The 18,689-nt window shown below is 36.7% G+C and overlaps 1 protein-coding gene across 1 annotated transcript in view; it reads left to right on the top strand.

Annotated features, from left to right (window-relative positions):
• Positions 1 to 3,583: 3,583 nt before the first annotated feature.
• Positions 3,584 to 18,689, top strand: part of LOC117343823 — a 29,852-nt gene continuing 14,746 nt past the window's right edge. The window contains exons 1-6 of the mRNA XM_033906343.1: positions 3,584 to 3,660; positions 5,044 to 5,129; positions 9,288 to 9,382; positions 9,719 to 10,121; positions 11,584 to 14,205; positions 14,509 to 17,534. Coding sequence (XP_033762234.1) covers positions 10,067 to 10,121; positions 11,584 to 14,205; positions 14,509 to 17,534 — 5,703 coding nt within the window. The 5' untranslated portion in view covers positions 3,584 to 3,660; positions 5,044 to 5,129; positions 9,288 to 9,382; positions 9,719 to 10,066. The remainder of the gene's footprint in view (positions 3,661 to 5,043; positions 5,130 to 9,287; positions 9,383 to 9,718; positions 10,122 to 11,583; positions 14,206 to 14,508; positions 17,535 to 18,689) is intronic.

The following is an 18,689-nucleotide window of genomic DNA, read 5'->3' as shown; positions in this document are numbered from 1 at the left end:
CGATACGAGCATCATATTAGATGGTTCTGAAAGATCTCTCAGAAATACACTAAATATCTTGGACCAATACGCAAAATACTCTGGTCTTAAGCCTAATATTGACAAAACAAAATGTGTCTGGATTGGTAGCAAGGCACACAGTGCTGATAGAATCTGCTTAGAAAAGGACCTGACCTGGACTGATGAACCCTTCACGTTTCTAGGAATAAAACTTAGTGTCGATACACATCTAATTACTGAAATAAATTATTTAGAGAAACTAAAAGAAGTAAAATCACTTATACATACATGGTCCAAAAGGTTACTAAGTACGTTAGGCAAAATAACAGTCATCAAAAGTATAATTTTGCCTAAGTTAATCCATTTATTTACAAATATCCCAAAACCAAATGGTGAAGTTTTAAAAGACTTGGAACAAACCTTTTTCAAATTCATATGGAATGGTAAAAATGACAGAATCTCAAGAAACCAAATAATAAAACCTTATGAGGAAGGTGGACTAAAAATGTTCAACATAGAATACTTCATAAAAGCCCTAAAATTATCATGGGTCCAAAGGATACTAAAATCAAACGGAGCATGTAAAGCCATCTTCGAAAGTATTATTGGTTGTAATATTAACTCCATATTTAAATTCGGAAAAGAATTTTTAAATAAAAAGGCAAATGTAATTAAAAATATTTTTTGGAAGGAGGTACTTTCTGATCTATACATCTTTTCAAATTGTGTCGATGAAGATGACAACATATATCAACACCTATGGTACAATAATAACATAAAAGTAGATAACAAACCTATTTACTTCAAGAGATGGGCAGATAGAGATATTTTTTACGTATATGATCTACTAGATGAGAATGGTAGTCTAATTCAATCGTACGACATATTTTGTGCCAAACACAATTTTTACCCTCCAATCACTCAATTTTATGGTTTACGTAACGCCATCAGAGCAACTTGGTATGCTATTCAAAATAGACACCACACCTTTTCTCTACCACATTGTCCAATCCATATATACTCACAAACAAGCAAAGAGGTCGTTCTGTTTATAATTTATTTATTAAAAACTTAAAAACAAACAATAAATACATTACAAAATGGTCAGAAGAACTGAATTTGGTAGAAGGTACAGTATGGTGGAAAAAAATAAACATAATCCCTTTCAAATCCACTATAGACTGTAAATTAAGATGGTTTCAATATAGAATAATACACAGGATTATAAGTACAAACAAATATCTACATATGATAAACCTAAAGGACTCTCCATTATGTACTTTTTGTAACCGTCATACAGAAACTATAGTCCACATTTGTTGGGAATGCAGACTAGTAGCAATCTTCTGGGAAGATTTCAAAGTATGGCTATATGATGATACTTTAACTAATTTACAATTACATGTTACGGATGTAATCTTGGGAAAGTTACATAAAGATCAAGAAGTCAAATATCTCAATACGTTAGTATTAATAGCAAAATTCCATATTTTTAAACAAAAAAATAAAAATTGTCTCCCCTGTATTAATGGATTCATAAAAGAACTAGATTTGTATCTAAAAACAGAGGAGGTAATTTACAAAAACAACATGGAGTATGATAGTTTTGTGAAAAAATGGTCTATATAAGTGAATAATTTTTCAGATCTTCTTCACACATATCATAACATGTACTTAAAAGTAAGTCAAAAGTTTTTCTTTTTTTTTATACCTTTAAACACAATATATTAAAATGAGAGAAAGCGTGAGTGGAAGGTTTGTTTGTTTGTCTCTGTATTCCAAAAAAAACAACCAATCCTTTTTTTTTTCTATTCATCACTTAATACGTATTGTAGATCTTACTGCTGTAATGATATGTCTGTATTATTATACCATGTAATATAATGTACCTGTATGTATACTATATGTAAAAGGACGAATAAAAAAAAATTCAAAACTGAAAAAAAGAAATTAATCTTAGTGTACATGGTTTATCAATTACACAACGCATGTAATAAAAAAAAGATAAAAAGAAACAAGAAGAAATATATAAATGAAATAAAAATAAAATAAAAATAAAATTTCAGATGGACTAATGCTGTGTCTCGAACTATAAGTAGGTTTAGACTTAGGTTCTGAACTCTTCGGTGTCTGAAGGTAAAATAAGACGTCGAGCGCGGGTGAAAAGGAATAGTGATATTATAGCGCTGATATTTCATATAGATTAATTGCTCTATTTGGCATGTTAATATCCAGAAATTGCGAGGATTCCATCTACAAGCACACATTGTAAAGCTTTGTTGTGTTGTGAATGGACGGTCTCGTACCAGTTAAAAAGAATATCCATCGGATAATTACTGTCGCGTCGATGGAGAATTATGTAAACAAACCAGAAGAGCCAAAATTAAACTGGTCTTAAAGAAACATCGCTATATCGAAATGGACCAGAAACGCCAACTCAATCAAGTTATTGGATTGATGCAGAAAAATCTGGAATGTGTGATATGGTAAAATGCTTTTTATTTAATATTGATCCAAACAGTTGCATTGTAATTATATGTAGAATCATATATAAAATCATATGGATTTTAATTTATGGTGTGTTGTTTTTGGGTAACAATCCGTAGATTTTGAGAAATAAATGCATATGTACAGGGTATGAACAAATCTTGAAAAAGAATTGTTCTTCTTTCATTGTAGTTTGGACTTCATGAAAAACCCAGTGTCTACAAAGTGTGGTCATCAATTTTGTGGGTAAGCATTCATATTTTAGTGGTAATCTTATTTTAGCACCTTTTTGTTCCGAAAACATTCTGCACAAATGTTATTGTGTTTAATGTCAAAAAAAGGTATACATATGTAGCGGAACTGGACCGGGTCGATCATCGGCGACCAGGTAGCTCAATCGGTAGAGCATCCGGCTAGTGTTCGGAGGTCCCGGGTTTGAACCCCGGTCTGGCCGCTACATTTTCTCCTCTCCTGTTACAAAATTGGCGCCCAACTAAAATACCCACGGTGGTGGTATAATTAGAGTTTCGTGTGTCTTGGAGGGCGAAGACTTGGAAAAAAGGAGGGAGGTGTGTAGCGGGACTGGACGGGTCGATCATCGGTGACCAGGTAGCTCAATTGGTAGAGCATCCGGCTAGTGTTCGGAGGTCCCGGGTTCGAACCCCGGTCTGGCCGTGCATTTTTCCACTCCTATTACATTTGGTGCCGTGACCAAACCTTGTTTCAAGTAAGGTGTATACTTGACAAGGGGATACCCGAACCTGGGTTGTAAGATGTGAAGTCTTCTGGGTCGAAGACTTAAAAAAATAGGAGGGAAGAGTGTAGCGGAACTGGACCGGGTCGATCATCGGCGACCAGGTAGCTCAATCGGTAGAGCATCCGGCTAGTGTTCGGAGGTCCCGGGTTCGAACCCCGGTCTGGCCGTGCATTTTTCCACTCCTACTACACATATATAAGACTGCTAATGTGTTCACTGAACAGTTAGTTCCTAGTATTATAGTATTGATTATGTATAGTAATGTGATGTCAATGGATTTTGACTGATTTTAATTTTTTTAATTCTGTTAAGATTTAAAATATTTATGTTTACTTTTGAAGATTTTGTTTGAGAGAATTCCTGAAAACCAAGAAGTCTGTGCCTTGCCCTCTCTGTAAGGAGCATATAACAAAGAGGTCAGTATATAGTGGATTGGCTGGTCGGGTGGCACATATTGGTAACACACTATTCACCTAGACAGTTGCATCGGGGTTCAATTCCCGGATTAGATGTGAAAAGGTATGGGATCACCTGAGTGCCTGACCACATGGGTTTTCTCCAGGTACCCTGGTTTTATCCCAATTAAGACCCCTTGCTTGCTTCCATCTGGGTCATGGTGATTGATATAAGTTGATATCACATATTTCGCTATTGCTTTAAAATAAATTCAGTTTACACAGAGGATCTGGCCCTGTGTTGCTGATCTGGTAATTACAGTAAGATGGGAGTCCCAATAATAACAGGCATTTTGTCTAGATTTGGTTTTATCTTGAGATTTAAACGTATATCATATGGTACTTGTGTATATTTTGAGAGTTGATATTTGTTTTTGCTTTTATCTTTTGAAAGATAGTGTCATGTCATACCAATGTTTATAAGCTTGCATATAGAAGAGATGGGGATCTTATGTTATGTCTTATGACCACAGCGTCATAATCAGCAGTGGTTTCTAAGTGTCAAGTTTTTTGGTGCAAGTGTTGAAGCCATGTTTTTGGTGCAAGTGTTGAAGCCAACAGTAAACTTATAATTGTAGATAAGTTAAAGTTCCAATATTCGGTTTCAGGGTTGCTGTGGGGTTAAGTTTTATTAATTGGAGTCAGAATGAATAATATATACATGTATATGTATTTTTAATATTTTTGACTTTTTCAGGTCAAATCTAACATTAAATTTTTGGTGCAATTGTACTAGGGTTCAAACATTTGATTTGAGGGTTGCTTTGCTGCAAGTCAGTGTTAACTACCCAGATATAATTTCCCGGAGACACACATGTTTCATAATAATGCTAATTTCAATGCTTATTAATATAAAAATGTGAAATGTAATTCATACTATGTCTATTTTACCTTTAAATGTTAAAAAAAAATTGCATTGAATGCAATATAGATTCCAGTAAATGAACTTTTCTAAAAAAAGCTAGTGTGAGGTATAGTGATACAATGACATGTACAGTACTCTCGTTCATTTGACGGTAATTTGGAGAGTAATTGAAAAAGTTTTAAATGTCCTTATCAATGATCCGTAATTATATGATATATAAAGTTAGTAGTATTGTAAACTTTCACATTCCATTCATTATATTTACAAACGTAATATTTCTCCATTTTTTTTATGTAATGATGCAGTTTGGTATTTATAATTGATATTAATGACTTTTTTTTTTTGGTAAATGAAACATCGCACGAGCTCAAAAACACAGGTAGGCACTGTATGTACCTATTAGAGACATTGAGCTTGGTTTAGGGGACTGCAACAAACAGCAGTACCTTGTATTATTAATAAATGTTTGTAATTTGTAGGAGTTTAGTTGAACGACCTCACCTTTCAGAGATAGTGGACAATGTCCGGTCACTGATTGCTGCCATCCAGTTGGACACTGGTCATTGTAAGTAAAAGAATCCAAAATTTTATTTAAGATCGATGCTATGTTTTTTTTGTTTTTTTAGGTGCAGTGCCACCTATAGCAGTCATTGCCAATCTCTGTGAGGACCAAATCATTCAGAAATCCTAGTGGAATTGACTATTGCATATTTCTAAGATAAATCCCAATGAGTTCAGGATGAGACCAAATAATTTCTTCACCAATAAAACAAGCAACATACTTTCTCCTGTGAAGAATTTTGTAATTTCCTGATATACGATTGATGCTTTTATATGATTGAAGACACCTGTTTAAGATAAATCAGTGATAGAAAAATTTGATCAGATTGTGTTCTGCTTTATCATTGAGTATTCTGAATTATTTTCTGCACAAAAGTATTACACATGCCCCATGGTTTGTGAAAGGGGAGGTAATCATGCATATTCTCATTGATGCGTTTATTGTGTTTATGAGACCAATCGGAAAACAAAATGGCCGACAGGCAGCCATCTTGGATTTTTGACAATTGAAGTTTGTTATCGCTATTTCTGAGAAAGTACTGAAGGGATCTTTCTCAAATTTCATATGAAGGTTTCCCTTGGTGCCTAGTTATGCATATTGCGTTTTGAGACCAATCGAATAACAACATGGCCGACAGGCAGCCATCTTGGATTTTGACAATTGAAGTTTGTTATCGCTATTTCTGAGAAAGTACTGAATGGATCTTTCTCAAATTTCATATGAGGTTTCCCTTGGTGCCTAGTTATGCATATTGCGTTTTGAGATCAATTCGGAAAACAATATGGCCGACAGGCACGCCATCTTGGATTTTGACAATTTAAGTTTGTTATCACTATTTCTGAGAAAGTACTGAATGGATCTTTCTGAAATTTCATATGTAGGTTTCCCTTGGTGCCTAGTTATGCATATTGCGTTTTGAGACCAATCGGAAAACAACATGGCCGACAGGCAGCCATCTTGGATTTTGACAATTGAAGTTTGTTATCGCTATTTCTGAGAAAGTACTGAATGGATCTTTCTCAAATTTCATATGGAGGTTTCCCTTGGTGCCTAGTTATGCATATTGTGTTTTGAGATCAATCTGGAAAACAACATGGCCGACAGACCGCCATCTTGGATTTTGACAATTTAAGTTTGTTATCACTATTTCTGAGAAAGTACTGAATGGATCTTTCTGAAATTTCATATGTAGGTTTCCCTTGGTGCCTAGTTATGCATATTGCGTTTTGAGACCAATCGGAAAACAACATGGCCGACAGGCAGCCATCTTGGATTTTGACAATTGAAGTTTGTTATCAGCTATTTCTGAGAAAGTACTGAATGGATCTTTCTCAAATTTCATATGTAGGTTTCCCTTGGTGCCTAGTTATGCATATTGCGTTTTGAGATCAATTCGGAAAACAACATGGCCGACAGACAGCCATCTTGGATTTTGACAATTTAAGTTTGTTATCACTATTTCTGAGAAAGTACTGAAGGGATCTTTCTCAAATTTCATATGAAGGTTTCCCTTGGTGCCTAGTTATGCATATTGTGTTTTGAGACCAATCTGAAAACAACATGGCCGACAGGCAGCCATCTTGGATTTTGACAATTTAAGTTTGTTATCACTATTTCTGAGAAAGTACTGAATGGATCTTTCTGAAATTTCATATGTATGTTTCCCTTGGTGCCTAGTTATGCATATTGCGTTTTGAGACCAATCAGAAAACAACATGGCCGACAGGCAGCCATCTTGGATTTTGACAATTGAAGTTTGTTATCGCTATTTCTGAGAAAGTACTGAATGGATCTTTCTCAAATTTCATATGGAGGTTTCCCTTGGTGCCTAGTTATGCATATTGTGTTTTGAGATCAATTAGAAAACAATATGGCCGACAGACCGCCATCTTGGATTTTGACAATTTAAGTTTGTTATCACTATTTCTGAGAAAGTACTGAATGGATCTTTCTCAAATTTCATATGGAGGTTCCCCTTGGTGCCTCGTTATGCTAATTGCATTTTGAGATCAATTGGAAAACAATATGGCCGACAGACCGCCATCTTGGATTTTGACAATTGAAGTTTGTTATCTCTATTTCTCAAAGTACTGAATGGATCTTTCTCAAATTTCATATGTAGGTTCCCCTTGGTGCCTAGTTATGCATATTGCGATTTGAGACCAATCGGAAAACAACATGGCCGACAGGCAGCCATCTTGGAATTTGGACAATTGAAGTTTGTTATCACTATTTCTCAGAAAGTACTGAATGGATCTTTCTGAAATTTCATATGTAGGTTTCCCTTGGTGCCTAGTTATGCATATTGCGTTTTGAGACCAATCCGAAAACAACATGGCCGACAGGCAGCCATCTTGGATTTTGACAATTGAAGTTTGTTATCGCTATTTCTGAGAATGTACTGAATGGATCTTTCTCAAATTGCATATGTAAGTTTCCCTTGGTGCCTAGTTATGCATATTGTGTTTTGAGACCAATCTGAAAACAACATGGCCGACAGGCAGCCATCTTGGATTTTGACAATTGAAGTTTGTTATCGCTATTTCTGAGAAAGTACTGAATGGATCTTTCTCAAATTTCATATGGAGGTTTCCCTTGGTGCCTAGTTATGCATATTGTGTTTTGAGATCAATTGGAAAACAATATGGCCGACAGACCGCCATCTTGGATTTTGACAATTTAAGTTTGTTATCACTATTTTTGAGAAAGTACTGAATGGATCTTTCTGAAATTTCATATGTAGGTTTCCCTTGGTGCCTAGTTATGCATATTGCGCTTTGAGACCAATCAGAAAACAACATGGCCGACAGGCAGCCATCTTGGATTTTGACAATTGAAGTTTGTTATCGCTATTTCTGAGAAAGTACTGAATGGATCTTTCTCAAATTTCATATGGAGGTTCCCCTTGGTGCCTCGTTATGCTAATTGCATTTTGAGATCAATTGGAAAACAATATGGCCGACAGACCGCCATCTTGGATTTTGACAATTGAAGTTTGTTATCTCAAAGGTTGGCCTTGGTCTGTAGTTAAGCATATTCCTTTTTTGGACCAGTTGGAAAACAACATGGCCGACAGACAATTGTCAGACATCCATCTTGGATTTTGAAAATAGCTATTTCTCAGACAGTACTGAAGGGATCTTTCTCAAATTTCATAAGTAGGTTCCCCTTGGTCCCTTGTATTGCAGTTTTGGACCAGTCTGTCCTGAAAACAACCTGGCAAACAAACAGCCATTATCGTTAAATCTCAAATTTCTTATATAGCTAGGATTCCCTTGTTTGAAAAGTACTGGAGGGATGTTTCTCAATTTGCACAGATTAGTAAAATGAAGGGAAAAGTAGAGAAAAGATCAATCTGACATGGAACCTATGAAGATCATTCAATGGTGGGCGCCAAGATCCCTCTGGGATCTCTTGTTATATGATTGAAGACACCTGTTTAAGATAAATCAGTCATAGAAAAATTTGATCAGATTGTGTTCTGCTTTATCATTGAGTATTCTGAATTATTTTCTGCACAAAAGTATTACACATGCCCCATGGTTTGTGAAAGGGGAGGTAATCATGCATATTCTCATTGATGCGTTTATTGTGACATTAGAAGCCACCTCATGGGTTGATAAAAATACCCCTTATCTGTCCAATGCTGTTTTTAAAATCATGTTTTCAATTGGCAATTGATAAGTGAAATCTCTGATTGTCTCTATATTTGATACTTAAAATGAAAGTAGAATACTTCTGATTGGTTCTTGTGTTATTTTGGCCAAATACAAAAATGGTTGTTCTGGTTGAGCTGATAGCAATAAAGAGCTTGTTTGGTTTAAAACAGTCAATAGTGAAATGCTTGTATTTGTAACATGATTCAAGAAATGATCTGAAGATAAATTTCTGAGACGAGTTTCTTCTAACGAAAAATATCAAAGATCAAATATCAAATCATGATCCACATCAATTGATATACTGTGAAAAAATGCATCAAATTGAATGAATGACTTCAAAAACATAGGAACAATAATATGTTGGACAGTAATTTATACGAATCCTGTAGGGAATCTGAGTAAGCCATGTCTTCTGACAAGGAGACCATGCCTCAATATAGTCCTGTCTCTTCACAGGGTATTTGTCTTAGCAAGTAAATAAACAATTGTTTTGCTATTTCAGTTTCTCCTGAAAGAGGACCACAGCTGAACTTTTCACCCTCCACTCCAGAAGAGCTCCCTACCAGACGGACTCGGGGCAGCAAGAGGAAAGAGAAAGTTAGTGTGGATGTCAGAATTTACCAAGTTGTTGGACTTGATATTAGGCTAAAATCATAAAGATGTCCAAACATTATATCAAACAAACTTGTTTGATTTTGCAAATTTTAAGGAAAAAGACATTATTTTGTTTATTGTTTATCTTTTGTTCACTGATTTAAAGGTTTAAGAGGAGATCAGAGCTGTAGAAGGTCGAGATGTCATTGTTATATATACTTAGTTAATATCAACTTCATACAAATATAACAAATACTGCTCAAAATTAGCAATTCTCAGCATGTGTTTTTGAAGTGGATTGTAATTGATATAACATGTGTGATACTTGTTTTCACTTAGCAGAAGACATTTCAACCTCGGGATGATAGGAGCAAGAGAAGGAGATCTGACACAACAGGCTTGTGTCAAGGTCATGTTTCCCAACAGCAGTCTAGAAGGTCAGACTGTACCACAGGTCAAGATCAATGGAGGTCAGAATCTACAGTTCAAAGCCAGCAGTGGTCAGCTACCACAGATCATGATCAGCAGAATTCAGATACCAGAGATCAAGGCCAGCAAAGGTCAGGTTCCAGAGGTCACGGTCATAAGAGGTCATATTCAGAAGGTCAAGGTCTCCTTACTAGGAACTTGGACTTTGGAAAACAAGTGAAAGGGATAAAGTCAGACAATTGCCAGAATTTACTTGAGATGAAGACAGCAGACATGACATCATTGACACCAGAAATACCCAGCACAACTACAGGTTTGTTTACCCCATTCAAAATTATTACGACATAATCAATTTTTTGTTGTTTTCATACCAAATGGTCGAATCTCATTGGTCAATATCTTTTTTCATACCTCTATTGAAAAAAAAAAAAATTAAATCTCCGCCCACTTGATAAAGATTGGAGGAGTCAATGGCAACGCACCACCTAGTGGAACTACTTCCTTGTCAGGAACGCAATTCCTGTTTACTTTAAGTACTTTTGTTTTTTGCGCATGCAGTGAGTATGACTCATTGTCCTTCAATGTTGTAAAAAAGCCAACAGCAACAACGTAAAATATTTGAATACATTTCATGAAGTAGAAAAACAAAACAATGAGCCAGTAACAGGCTTGTCATGATAAAATCTGTATGTTTTAACATATGGTGAACTGCAGGCTGAACTGAGCTTACGTCATCAAAACAAAATGTCTGCCTAGACATATAAGCTAGATTCTATAGATTCTATGTGTACTTTTTAAGATTACAAAATGTAAGCAAAATATCTGGAAAGTATGAGATACGCTCTCCGTTAGTACCCTTACTTCCACTGACACATAAATGTGTACGGCGTCCCCATTATATTTCACTACTAGTCATGACGCACAATGTAAAGAAAAGACTTGTCACGTAGATATTACCGGTGGGACGCCGGTTATTTCATCACTTGCTACTGATTAATCGGCGTCAAACAATAAGAATTAACATCTTCTAGATTGCTGTATCCTCCTCGTTTCATATTTGAACTTTTTTGTTTCGTCCGTCATGACTGAATGTCCTCGAGACTGAACGAGGCTTGAATCAGCTGTCTGTGACATCACATATCTCACACGGAAGGGATATTTGAAAGTAGTGATTTGTGAAAAAAATATATTCCGTAAATCAAATAATTGGACAGGTGGATTTATACATTGGTTCTTGTTTTTTCGTTGTTATTAAGAAATTAATTATCAGCATTGATGTCAATATTTTTAGTTTTGTAGGATATGAAAAAAATTTGTTTGCCAACTTTTGTAAGAATCCGTTATGCTATGCTATGTCAAATTTGACTTTACAAACACCTGAAATTCACCTTACCTTGCAACAACAATCAAATTTGAATTACAAACACCTGAAATTCAGCTTACCTTGCAATAATAATCAAATTTGACTTTACAGACCCCTGCGATTAATCTAACCTTGAAATAATAATCAAATTTGACTTTATAGACCCTTGAGATCAGCCTTACCTTGACATAATAATCAAATTTGACTTTACTAACACCTGACATCAAATTTAGATGACTTGAGCAGTAAAATAATGAACCCTGCTTCAACAATTTTACCACTTTCTCGGCTATAGATAACCCTGACATTACTGGCACTTGACTCAAATGATACACTTAAATACTATGAAGCCTTAATTTACTCGCTAGTACACATCACAACATGTAGATATGTTTCTCTTTATTTTATACAGGTGATATCAGAACAGCAGACCATAGTCCAGGGAAGAACCTGTCACTCAATGAAAAATGTCAGAGTCGAGTCACTAGATCTAGACAGAAATCTTCAAACATTAATCAAGGAAGTATCTCTGTAGAAAAGAAAAGGTCGAAACAAGATGGCCCTGATACGGATGATTTACTGCAGTATCTGGCCAACGAGTCGTGTGGTGCTTTGGAAACGGACCAATTAAAAGGTAACCGAAAGCCTCAAGGTTCATTACTTAAAGATATAGAAATTCTTGATCAAAGCTCTGATGATGAAAATGATGTGGCGATGATGTACAGCAATGTGAATGAAGAGGAAGAGGAGGATGAAGAGGAAATCTTCAATGAGGAAGTGGCGGTTGGTAAAGATTTGATTTCGTTGGGAAAAGAAGCAAAGTTATTGAAAGATAAGTTACTTGAAGCTAAAACAGTGACATTTGATGAAATCAACGAGAAAGATGATATTTATAAATCAGAAGAAGAAAGAAATGATGCTGAACAACAGAAAACAAATCTAGATTTGGACAGTAAGGTTGACCACTTGACAATTTATTCTGGTATAGACACAACCACATCTGGAGTTGAAAGGTTAGAATTCAGACCAAAGAAAAAACTTCTGTTTAGAGGAAAACAGACACCAGACAACGATGAAGAAGATGTTACACAGCTGTCTGATACAAGTCTGGGTCACAGTTTTCAGGATTTCTTCAACAAACCTGTTCATAATGTAACACATACCTATGGCAGCAGGAAAAATACTAAACTAGAGAAAACTAGGATGGTTCAGAAATGGCTGAAGTCAACATCTGACGATGTGTCAAACAATACCAGCTTGTCTGACGTTGAAACACAGATGGAAAAAAAGACGCAGACAGCTTCTAAAAATAAAGAAAATTTGACTGCTGGGGCTAAAGTAGCAAGTAGCTGTGTAGACAATAGATTACCACAGGATATGTCCATCAATCAAGATGAAATGAGGCCAATTGTTAACACCAAGAGAAAAATCTTTAAAACCAGACAAGATCATCAATCAAATATGACTATGACAGTTCAACAAGTGAAAGGAAAATTTGTTGTCCGTAAGATCTCTCCTGTTCGACCAGAACAAGAATTGGAGAAAAAAATCACATCAGAAAAGAAATCTGGAGAAATGTTAGGAGACTCACAAGGGAGCGATCCTTATGAGTTCAAAACGAGTCAAAGGACTCCCAAGGCAAAGAACGGAAAGAAAAAATCTTTGACCAAAAAGGATGTGAAAAAATGTCGTAAAAATCCTATTGATATCAAAATAGGACACAGTACAGCTGTCAACAAAGAGAAAGTGATTGATCTGACCTCGAAGACAAGGTCACAAGGTGACAAGCTAGGGTCAAGGTCAAGTTTGAGGTCAGGGTCAAAGGAAAATATTGAAGGCAGCAATAGAAGAGAAACACACAAGGTTAAATCAGATGGTGTGTTGCAACAGAGAACTGAAGACGTTGAGCAAATCATTGAAGATTTGAATCAGGCAGAGGAATATGACCTGGTGTTTGGTACACAAGAGGCGAAAGATCAGATCACAGAGTTTGAAGGTGAATCTCCTCATGTTGTGGTTGAAAATGCTGGTGGCAAGGACAAAAATAATTTGGATGAGGAAAAGGAAAATTGTTCTCAGCCAGCAATTAGTAGTCCGGACAAGACTGACATTGCACAGAAAGGGATGGACATAGAAGTGGTAAAAGAAGACAAAAAAAGCTCTGCGAGAAACAGGCAGAAAATTACAGCATCTTCACAGAAAGAGGTGGAAGTTCGAAGTAAAAGATGTCCTGACACAGAAATTAAGGATGCGGTACAGGAGAATTGTAGGGGGAAATGTCAGGATGCAGAACAAGATGAAAAATTGAGTATAGAGGACACAGAATCTGCAGTGGTGTTAAGCGATGCTTCCTGTATTCCTAACACTGAAGATAGTATCCTGTCCAAACATACTAGGAAACTCAGGAACAATCTTAAGTCAAGAAAGTCTGTGACTTTTACAGACAAAGTTCAACATATTCTTGTTCAAGGACACAACAACTCAGAGGGCCAAACAGGGCATGGATCCAGAGGGCAAAGGTCATCAGGAAGTGAGAGCAGAGATCACTCCCAGGACCAGTCAGAGAGAGTAACCAGAGGGCAGAGGTCATCAGGAAGTGAGAGCAGATATCACTCCCAGGACCAGTCAGAGAGAGTAACCAGAGGGCAGAGGTCATCAGGGAGTGAGAGTAGAGATCACTCCCAGGACCAGTCAGAGAGAGGAACCAGAGGGCAGAGTTCATTAAAGTGTGAGAGCAGAGATCACTCCCAGGACCAGTCAGAGAGAGTAACCAGAGGGCAGAGGTCATCAGGAAGTGAGAGCAGAGATCACTCCCAGGACCAGTCAGAGAGAGTAACCAGAGGGCAGAGGTCATCAGGAAGTGAGAGCAGAGATCACTCCCAGGACCAGTCAGAGAGAGTAACCAGACGGCAGAGGTCATCAGGAAGTGAGAGCAGAGATCACTCCCAGGACCAGTCAGAGAGAGTAACCAGAGGGCAAAGGTCATCAGGGAGTGAAAGTAGAGGACAGATATTCAAGGAAAATTTAACACAAGGTATGATGATAAAACTGGTATTTTGGTTAAACTATATTTCTCTGAGATTGTAAACTATCTTTAAATCCACATGAAACTTTATGAATTAATTCTTGATAAAACTGGTTCTCAACACGTACAGCTGTTAAGGTGACTTAAGTATTGTTTTGGTTTAAGATACTTTTAAGGCGAAAACTATTATTAGGTATGTATGATAAGTAATTCTGAAATGTTCATGTTCTTGTTATTTTAGTCCAAACTAAAATAGCCAGATATTACACCATTTTTATTCTCTTACTTCATCTATGGATCTGACTGTTTTAGATCTACAACAAAAAAGACTATCCACAACCGGTGCTAGTAATCAACAGGAAACCACAGATGATGTCCAGCCTATTGACCACTGTATAGATGAGCACGGACAAGACCAGTCTTCAGGACAATGTCCACCAGAAGACATGGATGAGAAGAACTCTGATTCCTGCATGACCAACACTGTACCTGACACACTGGAAGAAAATAGTTTATTGTATGAGAGACGGAAGTCTTGTAGAGTTGAACAAGCTCAGCTTCACTCATCTATACGTCAGAAGAACACGGAGGGGAAAACCCTAGTAGATCAATCACAGACTATGGATCCAGAACAGGAAATTTTCACCGAGTCACATATCTCAGATGAAATTCCAGAAGCAGATGTTGAAATTATTCATCCATGTGAAAATACAAGTGATACAGTTAGTACACAGCCTCCTTCTGATAATATTCAGTTTGGGGTGGGAAGCGACTTAAATATCATGATGACGGAAAATTCATCAGCTAGTAAGACTAACAATAGCAAAAAGACCCTGAGTTCTCCAAAAACTCTCCAGGATAAATCACAATTAGTCATTATGGAAACTCAGATGAGTGGAAATATTTCAAGTGACTGTGTGACATTGGAGACACAGGAAAGTGTCTCGCTTTTTGTTGCCAATGATTGGAAGGAAACGGAACAAGCAGGTGTTGTAGACGACCCTCAAGGGAGGACAACAAAAAAACTGTCGGAGAGGGAAGGGGATTCAGTCGAACCTGTATCAAGGAAAAATAAACTTAAACGGTCAAGTACTAGAATGATGTCTCAGTCCGTCGCATCATTGTCCATGACTTCTCCTTCTCTTGTAGACAGTGGTGTTAGGTCTAGTCGGAAAGACAAACTAAACTCGAGGGCCATTGGTGCAGAGTCGAACGTCATCTGTGGACAGGATAGTGTCACAATTTCTGGATCGACTATTATTCCTGTAACTGCTGAAGCTTCTAGAGACACAACACAAGTTATTCAGATATGTGAAGTAGATGAGGAACCAACAAGGAGATACAACAAACAAAATGATGTGGAAAATATGTCAGCAGATGTTTCATCTTCAGTGAAAATTGACAACACTTCCTTGTCAGAAGTCTTCACAGAAGAAGATTCACAATCTATCAAATGTCGGAGGAATTCAAGAAGGAAAAGTAGCTGCAAGGATAAATTAAGAAATAAAGGGACGCAGTCAAAGAAAGATCTGCCAAATAGAAATGTACAGGAAAATGACAATGATCAAGATCAGCAAAAAGAAAGGTCAGGTATCCAGAGAAAAAGTGAGAAATGGGACAACCCATGTAAAGATGGCACCAGACAGGGAATTATTCATGAAGAAAATGAAGGAAGTATCGGTGAATTGGTGTGTGAAAAATTAGAAAGCGTTCAGTCAATCGATGAGGATGACCTTACACCAACATTGAAACCTGTAGATAAACGTCACAATCACAGACATGTTATTAGGCAGGGCTGTTCTCCAGAGGACATATTCATTATGGACTCAGAAACATTGGCAGGCGGAGAATCTTTAAGTATTGCACAGAACCAGGAAGGAATAATAGGTATGGCAGACTTTCAGTCACTGACAAACTCCCAGTCTCAAATTACAGAGATAAAGGACAACTCACAAACTCAAATTACGGAGGGAAAGGACAACTCACGAACTCAAATTACGGAGGGAAAGGACAACTCACAAACTCAAATTACGGAGGGAAAGGACAACTCACAAACTCAAATTACGGAGGGAAAGGACAACTCACAAACTCAAATTACGGAGGGAAAGGACAACTCACAAACTCAAATTACGGAGGGAAAGGACAACTCACAAACTCAAACTATCAAGAAAAAGGTCAGTTCAAATTCCCAGCTTCAAATTATGGAGGAAATTGATATTGAACTTAATGTGGACAGTGATGACAGTGAACACTCTGATATGGAAACAAATCAATTAAAATCCACAGAATTACCAGAGAAAAAGATGGAAGCTAATAAAAAAGTGCCAACTCTTAATACTTGTGCTGAAAAAGCCAACAGAAATAAGTTGGGAAATAATGAAGAGGGGGATAACATGGACACAGACTCTGATCTCAGTCAAAGTCGACAGAGAAAAAAGACAGGAGTGCGATGTGTCCGAGGGTTGGCTACCAGAAGACGGCAGCTAGAAAGTCAGGATAGATCTTGTCACACAAACACTACAAATTCTAAAGGAAGAGATTCTGTAAAATCACCAGGACAACCCACTTCTAACCAAATCAACACCGAAAGAGATTTTACAGATAACGACTGCCATGAATATGAAGATAATTCTACCGAGACCAAGTTACTTCTGAATAATAGAAATGAATCTGAAAATCAGAAATCAAGGAAGTTGAAGGAAAAATTTAAAAAGACATTTAAAAAACACTTGAGTAGAAGTCCAAATATAGGCTCTATGCAAGATTCTTCGAGTCCTGGCCATTCTTCTCTAAGTAATCACAGTGTGCTACAGATAGACAAACAATTACCTGTCTGGGATGATGATGATGAAACAGAGAAACCGGATATTGTAGAAAATTCACAACACAAAAATGAATCAGATATAGTGATACCTGATTCGTTTCCATGTAGCAGCAAAACAATGAAGGACATGAGTTCTGGACAGAGTAGTAAAAGTCCCACCGCAATCCAAACAAAGTCATCGCAGAGAAATGATAACAGAAAAAACCGTGGGGACTCGCTGAAACTGTTGCCTCTCAACCACCGTGAAGTAGACAAGTTAGACAGTGCGGACAAGACTGAGAGTGAGGCAGATGAGTCGTTCGGTTGTGATGTACAGCGGAGGCCTGTCGCCGGCCGTAGACGAAGACGGCCAGTGATCGAGGAGAGTGAGGCAGAGGAGTCGCTCTGTTGTGATGTACAGCGGAGGCCTGTTGCTGGCCGTAGACGAAGACGACCAGTGATCGAGGAGAGTGAGGATGAAATGTGTGATGCAAGCTCTCCTCTACCTGACATCACAATAAACGGAAGACACGAGGTAAGTCTACCCGTGTACCCAATAGAAAGGTGTGGATAGGATAATTGATTTTGTTGTGTATCCTGTCTGTCTGTCATGGCCTGATATATGTAGGATTGGCCATATATCTTAATGATTTGAAGACATAGATACTGTAAATGTATATACTAATTTAGGCGCACTCAACATTTTAGTGTATAGCTAGATTTGAATAGATTATCATACTAATGAATTGGAACACCCAAATTACCTGTCATAACGAACAAATTACACTTATCAAAGTACAGAAAGGCAAAAGACAATGTCACTACCCAAAACACAGAATGTTTTATTTTTGAAATGAAGATAATTGGCTATACACACACTGGTAACTGTTTATGTTCTGGCGGTCTTGGGTTTAGGATGTACAGAAATAAGTACCAACATCTCTTACATTGTTTAAGAGTACATATTGAATTAATGTAAGCCCTTTTCGGTTTATTGAATTAATGTAAGCCCTTTTCGGTTTATTGAATTAATGTAAGCCCTTTTTGGTATTAGTTTTACTGGACAACTTGGCTATTTTGAATTCCATGGGACCTAGATAAATAATGTGTTATATAGAGTTTTAGAAGGTTTGCATCCTAGATATTACCTTTATATATAGGCTAGACTAGTCCTTAAACACATAAAAACCAATATTGTGAATGTTATTTTATAAACAGACATTGTTTATTTTCAAATTCATTTAATTCTTAATTTACATTTTTATATTTTTTTTATAGGAAATTTGTATTAGGAGCAAGACCGGGGATATAGATTTAATTTGTAATATAAAAGCAGAAATTTGTATCAAGCAGTTTCGCCTTAGTTTTACTCTACTTAACTTACCCCTGTTTCTTTGTGAATGTTGCCATATTTTTGTCTACAGCCAGCAGATTGAAGAATGAAAGCCAGAATTTAAATATTTACAAGACGAGTGTGATACATGTATAGAATTATGTTATTGAAATTAAAGGAATTAAATCATTGTTAAAATGATATTGGAAAACAGTGCATCATATAATACTGGAAAATTTATATTATCTTTGGAAAGCTGTTGCAATATGTATGTTTTTTGCACATTGAAATTGATTTTTAATCTTTGGATGTAATTGTAAGTACTGATTTTATCAGATGTTAAATATATTGTTTTAT

This window comes from Pecten maximus, chromosome 15 (assembly GCF_902652985.1).
Source record: "Pecten maximus chromosome 15, xPecMax1.1, whole genome shotgun sequence".
NCBI lineage: Eukaryota > Metazoa > Mollusca > Bivalvia > Pectinida > Pectinidae > Pecten > Pecten maximus.
This window is presented reverse-complemented; position numbering and strand designations above follow the sequence as displayed.